General features: G+C 39.1%; 1 protein-coding gene across 1 annotated transcript; it reads right to left on the bottom strand.

The window, feature by feature from the left end:
• Positions 1-225: 225 nt before the first annotated feature.
• On the bottom strand, positions 226-1,161 carry LOC104259619 (olfactory receptor 4N5-like). The gene is given in 1 exon segment (XM_009815071.1): positions 226-1,161. A coding segment is annotated over 1 exon segment (936 nt).
• Between the last annotated feature and the right edge of the window lie 7,095 nt (positions 1,162-8,256).

Raw genomic sequence — 8,256 nt, 5'->3', positions numbered from 1 at the left:
AGGCAATGACATTCAATATTTGTCTGTAAGAAATAAGGATTTTTGCAGCTTTTCCAAAGGCATTACTAATATTTCAATGGTTTTGTAGATGTTCTATCCATGTTCTATCAAAATAACTCTACACTAATATTCCAGACCATTGATAAACCTATGAATCTCTCCTGAAAACTGTTCCATATATGAAAAAAATACTAGAATTCTGTACTTTATGAATGTATTTCCCTTCTATTTCCCTCTCCCCAGAAAGTACTGCACCAACAAATGCGTCATGGCACTGAGGATCTCCCTGTTCTTCAGGGTGTAGATCATGGCGTTCATGAGAGGGAGGACCATGGTGTGGAACACAGTCACCACCTTGTCCAGGGGCAAGCTGCAGAAAGGCCGGCAGTAGATGTATATAGTTGGTCCAAACATAATAAAGACAATAATGAGGTGGGTGGTGCAGGTAGATGCTGCTTTGCTCTTCCCTCTGGAGATGCCTGTTTTCAGACGGATTAGTAGGACACCGTAGGAAATCACCAGAAGAATGAAACATATAAAGATGACTAGGCCACTGTTGACAAACATGATAAACTCCAGTATGTAAGTGTTGATACATGCTAACTTAATCACTTGTGTAACATCACAAAAGAAGTTGTCCAGTTCATTGGGGCCACAGAAGGGAAGATGAACAACAAATGCAACTTGGATGATTGAATGTGTGAATCGTCCAGCCCCTGCTGCCCCCACCAAGTCCCAACAGAGCATTTTCCTCATTAAGGTTGCATAATGAAGAGGCTTACAGATAGCCACGTATCTGTCAAAGGCCATGGCTATGAGCAGGAAGATCTCAGCTCCACCTAGGAAGTGGAGGAAGAAGAGCTGTTCTACACAGCTTCTAGAAGACATGGTCTTCTGTTGTGAGAAGAAATCAGCCAACATTTTAGGTGGAGTAATGGAACAGAAACAGATATCCAGGAAAGCCAGATTAGCTAGGAAAAAGTACATTGGGGTGTCCAACTGTGGATCTCACCTGACTGTAAGGATGATGAGAATGTTTACTGGAAGGACAATGACATAGAAAAGAAGGAAGAGGAAAAAGAGGAAGAGTTGCACTTCACATATCTGAGACAATCCCAGCAGCACAAATTCTGTTACTTCTGTCTTGTTTTCTGTTTCCATCACATCTCTGAACATCCCTAAAATAGAATAAGAATAAATGAGATCTATCTTTCACACTGGATATCTGAAATGCTGGATTAATCTTCCTAGACATATAAAATACAATGCTGAGCAATTCACAAATGGCTTTTTTTTTAAAATAATATCTGGGTTCTTACTTATCTCATAAGAAGTCAGACATCTGAAACAGTTCAGCAGTGCTTTTCCCTAGAAATGTCCGATGCATCCTAAACTCCCATTTCAATCTTTATTACAGTAAATAAGATAATAGCATGCATAATATACTTATCTACAGATTAATGGACCTATTATTTAATATTGTATTCAGAGAAATAATTCAGGTTAGGAATTTAGCCATCTTAATTTCAAATCTTGTTAAGCTTTCTGATTCTAATGTAGTCATCTATATGCCAGGCAAGACCAATGGAAATGGAAAAGGGCATTACCCAGCTAATTTAGACACTTCTCTTTGGAGGAGAAGAATGACTCTTTGCAATTATTCATTTTGCAATAATGACAATGAAGTGACTATAAAGGAATTATAGACCAATTAATTCAAACAAAATGCTTGACTCATTTGCACTCACAAAGGAATCTAGCATCACTTGAACTTTCTTAATGTGTCCTGCCTGTTTTCCAGTCATCACTGAAGAAAATCACGTCTCCTCTGGACTTGCTTCTTATCTGCCCACCCAAAACAAAGCCTTGGTTACCCTACAGCATTTCAAATGTAGACAACTGACCTGTCTACATTGTGATACCTATGTGTAAAACCTCAAGCTGAATCCCACCCCTAGAATTACAGAAATAAAATTCACACACTTCATACTCAATTTGATGTTGTAGTCCTTTAGGACTGTTTTGTCCTGCTTTAATTGATTGACTTTTTTTCTCCAAATGTCTTGTTGGGTTTCCCTTACTACTGCTGTGAAGAAGGTTAGATTGCATGTTCTATAGATTCTCCAAGCCTGTATGTAATGCCAGTTTTCAGGTGGAACTGAGAATGGACATACAAGTAAGAAATTAGGCATCTCATCTAATTTTAACTGATTTGCACTTTGGATAGGAATTTCTGAATTAAATGGGGTGAATCCCCTACTATGCTGAACACCCTTACAAAGCCAAACCAAATGATCCATTGCTTATTAGATCTTTTTAAAGTAGTTCCATTTCATAAAAATGATATATTTTTTGAATATATATTAATATGGATTTATTTATCCTTTTAAGTCATACTCTTTTTCTTATCAGTGGAATCTGGAAAACTATTCAGCTCATCTACAGACAGTGAGATTTTGTCCGTGGAGTAGCTATTACGACTTACTGACTTGGTCTCTGTCAAAGCCACCTTAACTAGGCCACATGCAGGCATCAATACTATTAATACAAAAAAAGAAAGTGTCTTATTTTGAGTCTGATTCCCATTCCTGGAGATTATTTCTAACCTCATATTCCCTTTTCTGCAAGTCTCAAGAATCATCTTTATACACTGTTAGTCACCTAAAAAACCCTGCATTGTTCCTCTTATCAATGGCTGACCATACTTTCCTGAGAACTGTCCCTTGCAAATAAGCTAGGAACCATGATGGTATTTCCCTCATACAGGCTTACAATTATAATGGAAATTATTTTATCCCTGAAAAAAATAGATTTTCTATCATCTCTACTACTGAGGGTATACAATATAAGCTCTTGTTGTTACTAATAAGTGCATAAGAAGGCAAGGCAAGGCAAGGCAGCGAAGGGAAGGGGAAGGGGAAGGGGAAGGGGAAGGGGAAGGGGAAGGGGAAGGGGAAGGGGAAGGGGAAGGGGAAGGGACAGACTTACCCTCTGTCTGGAATGGAGTAAACCTCCACAAGAACATGCTGTCTTCTGAATACGCAGGCTCTCTTGGATATATCTTTTCCACTCCTAAGTTGGGAGGAACAGAAAACTAGAGCCCAGGGGAATGTAGATGCATCTTGATTACAGAATGGGAGCTTGTTAGCAAATCAGCACAGCATCATAGAACTAGGACTGCCCAGAGGGGTACAGCTGGCATCTTCATCCTTGCACAAGATCATCAAGGAAGAGAACAATTCATTTCAGGCTCTGCAGCATACATTCCCTCAGCATGAGGTTTGGAATTCAAACTGATTGTACTTGTCTCCAAAACTCCCTAACTGCTTCACGTACTGATTGAGTCCTCTTGTCCTCAAAGACACAAAAAAGGGAAGGAATGTTCCCCAAATCATACAACACCATGGGTATAATACGAAGGCTCTGGCTACTGTTATTCTAAAACATACCATATCACAGACTTAGTAGAGGCCTGAACAGAAGAACGAGATTCTATTCCATCCTATTCTATTTCTGTTCTAAGTGTAAGCATTTAAAACTGATAAATTCTTAATTCCAATTCCAATTTCCGGGTACTGTCATTAGACATAATAAAGTGTTCTGGAGACCAGCTAATCTCATTTATATTTGATACCTGTTGCTCCCTCTCTATTGTTCTTGTAGTTACTGTCTCAGCTGTTTACAGAATAGACATCTAAAGTGGGAGAGATTAGTCTCATCTCAAGAATCTATAATGCTAGTGGATACCAGAGAACCCAATCCATTCTTCATGCTAACCTTCTGCTGTACAGAATCTATGCATCTTCAGTGAAAGAGACTTGGGATAAACAAAGTGCAATCACTAAGTATTGCAGTCTCCTTCAGTATTTCTGGGTGACTGACCTTTTGAGTTCTTTATTTTGAGCTTTGTAAAGTGCATATTCAGGAAAACCACCATTCCTTGTACACAGGTAAACTGGCCCTTGATGCCAAAGTTCCTCATCATTCAAAATGTTCAAGTGTTGGCTCATAGATGCAGGTATGCTTGAGTAAAGCACTTGGTACTTTTGTAATGTATTGTAACTTACCCACAGGCTCTCTTTTGAAACGATCCAACCTCTTCCTTTGAGATGAAAAACCCATTTGTAGTTTTGGAGAGAATTCACTCCAGATTTCTCTGTGCTTATTAATTAAATTGTGTCTTGGAACAACGATGGGCATGTGAAAGTGAGCATTTATACAATTAAACTCATATCTGCTTTGTCCCCATCACAGCTTGGGAGTAAGAAAGATAACATTTGTAACAGGAATTTTAATTGCAGCTACATTCTTTGCAAGGTAAGAAATCTTACTGGCAACATATCTTTACATTCATTACATACCATTATTCACCAATTTAGAAAAGTGTGTGAGAAAAAAAGAAAATATGTGTGCAGATCTAAAGGAAAAATTAAGCTTGCTTCTTTAGTATGTTGTGTGAATGGTGCTCTATGCCATCTTTGTTCTTCACGATTTAAAATTTTCAGTCACCTATTAATCTTTCATCCACCCTATTATGAAACACCTCAGACATTGCAAAATGGATACCAGAGGCAACAAAGAATGGAAGCGGGGGGTGGGGCGGGGCGGGTGGGAAGTTGGGGAGTTGTGTGTCTATGTGCCTATGTGTCTGTGTGTGTCCATGTGGGTAATTGCAAGAGTGAGACTAAGGAAGGATGGTCATAAGGCTCTAACGATGTTAAGGGCAACATGGAACCCTCCATCTCCATGATGGGACCCCATGGTCTTCAACTTGGGACACCCCCCCCCAACCTCTTTCTACACCTGCTTCTGCTTCTTTCCATCCCAGCATCCCTCTCACTGCTCACTGTGCTGCTGTTCCTCTCCCTTTTCCTCCCCATGCATCTGCCCAGAAGTCCAAAGTATCTTTCCAGTGACAGGGAAAGGCAGTAGAGGCAGCAGACTCTTACTCACTTCCTTCCGGGTTACCCATCCTCCTGCTTCTTCCCCAACAGAGAATAAGCTCTACTTGTACCTCAGATTTATGCTGTGATTTTTGAAATACGTTTGCTGGTGAGTTAGTAAATGAGCTGACAGATTGCTTTGGCGATGTTGATGTGTCTGCTGATGTGAAGGTAAGTCTAGACTTAGATATTAAATTAGGACAAGAACAGGACTGAGCTCTGGTGACACCATTGCAGGGCAGAATACATGTTGTATACGACATAGGATACAGGATATGTATTGCTAGCATGGAAAACAAACATCAGCTGTTGGAACCAGGCTCTGACTCAGGCAGCAAAACGGAAACACTCAGTCCTGCATTCAGCTGGATACTGTATTTCTAGCAGCTAGTGGCTGTCCAGCGTTGTGAGGACTTACGCAGTGTAGCAGAAATGTTTCCAGAAGAAGGAGGTCTGTGCAGTAGAGCAAGGGTTGCCACAGGCAGTATGCTACATGTTTGTAGCTGGAAGAATAAAGCCCAAGCAGAGCAAGGGAAATTTCAGAGAGACTAGAAAAATCTGCATTCACGTATGGAAGGAGAGAAATTAAAATTTTGTTTTTAAAAATAATTAAGATACAGTTAAATGCTCTTAATATTTTTCCTTCTACAGTGTTTAGGAGGTTTATAATGAAACATGTCCTGCATAAGAAAAGTCATAAATGTCTTCACATTCTCCTTTAAGCTGACCTGGAGATGTTGTGCATAGCATTTTCTGTGTTTGTGTTCAAAGCAGAGCTCCCCATCACACAGTCAGTCAGCCACATTGATACCCGTGGGACTGCATGCATGGTCTGGTGAAGTAACTTTGTGGCTTGTAATCATTGCTAAGTGGCCATATGACTCAGGAGGTATGGTTAGCAATGCTTGGGCACCATATGTACTTTTGTTTTCAACGGTAGGAAGAAGAAGTTTCCTCACTACATTTGTGTGGAGAGGAGAAAAATCTTTCCATGTAGCTTCAGTACTCACAATAGCGTATATGAATCTTTGCTGGTGGCCAACAGAAATTCATGAAGACCTCTTGTTTTTGACAAACTGATCAAACTGTCAGAGAGGACAAAAACTGGAGATATGAACCCCTTTGGGTTCAAGTGTGCAGCTCAAGGTGCCATGTAAACACAATCCTTATTGCCAGTGTGAGCCGTTTATGTCACCACCACAAAGATCTTCATGGTCAAAGCACTGGCTTTAGGATTCCCATGCAACAATATTGCTCCATGATAGACAGTGCATGGAGAGTGTGAACTGCCAGTCCCAAATTTCCAAGAGCTCAAGGTCAAAGCTGAGAAGTTTTTGAAATGGCAGCGTTTGCCATCCTCTCTCACTAAGTAGTGTCACTGCAGCTGGTAGATGACATCTTTAATGTGGAATTGCCTCCAAGTTAAGGCTCTGGACTCCTTGTCCTAAAATGGTTCAGTCATAGTAATGGCTGAGAGACAGGGAAGGCAGTCACGCATAAATCTGAGCAGAAAGAGTAGGATTAGCAGAGCCTTCAAAAAAACCTCAGGGGAATGGTAGCAGCCATGTGCAGCATATTGTACCATCAAGTGCTCAACTGAATTTTATGATCACAGCTCTGTCTTAAGAAGATACAGGGATATCTGAGAAGGGGAGAAGGAAATGTGAAATATGAAATATGAAATATGAAATATGAAGAAACACATGTGATCTAAATACTGTGTTAGGGCCCATTCTAAACAAGTTACAGATGGAGCATTGCTACCTTGTTTTGATGTCCAGAAGGTTTAAAAAAACTTTAAAGTTTAAAAAGATAGGACGCTTTCCATGACACTTAACTTCCATATTGAGTACATTTAACTTGACACTACAGACTGCAAAATGCTTCTCAGTTTTTTTAATCTGTGTGCCCAGGCTCTCAAATTTCTATGCGATCTTAAAACCTTTATCATGATGCTGTATATCTTTTAAGATAGGGAAAACTGTGAAAGAGCTCTTAGAAATATCTTTAAGTAAGTAGAAATGACGTATTTGCCTAATTATTCTTAGAAAATGTTTGTCTCTCCTGTCTAGGGTAAGTAGATTAAACAACAGACTACTGGTGAACGAAAAGTCAGTCAGGTAATACAGGGTGATCCGTGCTGTGGAGGAGTTTCCTGCCTTTTATACTACTTCTTTCATTAATCACATTACATAGAAGTCAGAGAAGGGAAGAGGTTAAGGATGCCCTAAGGAAAACCATCAATTACGTAATCTTTTCCTAAACCACTTGCAGAACGTGAAACCTTCGGGTAGTGTAACAGACAGCTTGTCCTGGACTAACAAACAACAGAAAGATTCCTGCTCATGATTCAGATGCTTATAGCTAAGAATTTACTCATTTTTATTCTTATGGTCTTTAAAAATATTATAAAAATGAGTACTCTGTTCCTTTAAGTATCTCAATATTCAACCTACTTTGACTTAGACATTTAAAAATTAATAATTTAAATTTTTTGTGGGTTTCTTTTTCATGTGTGTGTTTCTATAATCAAATGGGAGGGAGTGGAAACACTTCCTGAAGGTCGTTCACCAAACCTTTCTTAATATATAGCATAGGAGAATAAGATTAGTGTTTTGAAGGTGTCTCTCTCTCACATCCTGTGAAACATTACCACCATATAAAATGTAATAAAGGAGTAATTAGGGAAAGGTACAATATATTAGGTGTTCTAGCACCAACAGACCTAGATTCAGATAAATACTCCCAGCCCTTGTGAGACCAAATTTAACATAATACTTTCTTGATTTCCCTTTATAATCCATGAAGAGAGAGATGCATTCCACGACATAATGATTCCTTTTATCAGGTGGTTCCAATGAGCTTTTGCTGTTGTTCATCTCTCTTCAAAATAACAGGGCATTCAAGTTAGGAGCCTCAGTCCCTCAGTAGAGATGGCATGAATCTGCGTTCTAGAAACAAAAACAAAGGACAGGAGAAGTTCAGCCTACACTTTTAAAGACCCTGTACACTGCAAAAATGGATGAGATGATTTTATGGAAAAATATTACTGATTCCATACATGAAACAAAAATTTCTTAAAGACAAGCAATGTTTTTCTGGTTGTAAATCTAGTCCTTTCATATTTACATATTTATTACTCTTGTATATTCTAGTCCTTTCATATTACATATTTATTACTCTTGAGGTGTTAAATTAAGTTTACTCATGGGCAATTGGAAATTCCAATAAAAGATATTGCAGTAAAGATGTATCTTTCTTCATATGCTACTTTGTATTACAGTGTTCAGGACAGATGTTCTGCAAGGCCCAC

Source organism: Gavia stellata, chromosome 28, assembly GCF_030936135.1.
Source record: "Gavia stellata isolate bGavSte3 chromosome 28, bGavSte3.hap2, whole genome shotgun sequence".
Lineage (NCBI taxonomy): Eukaryota > Metazoa > Chordata > Aves > Gaviiformes > Gaviidae > Gavia > Gavia stellata.
Note: the sequence above shows the minus strand (reverse complement) of the source record. Positions and strands in the feature narration are given on the sequence as shown.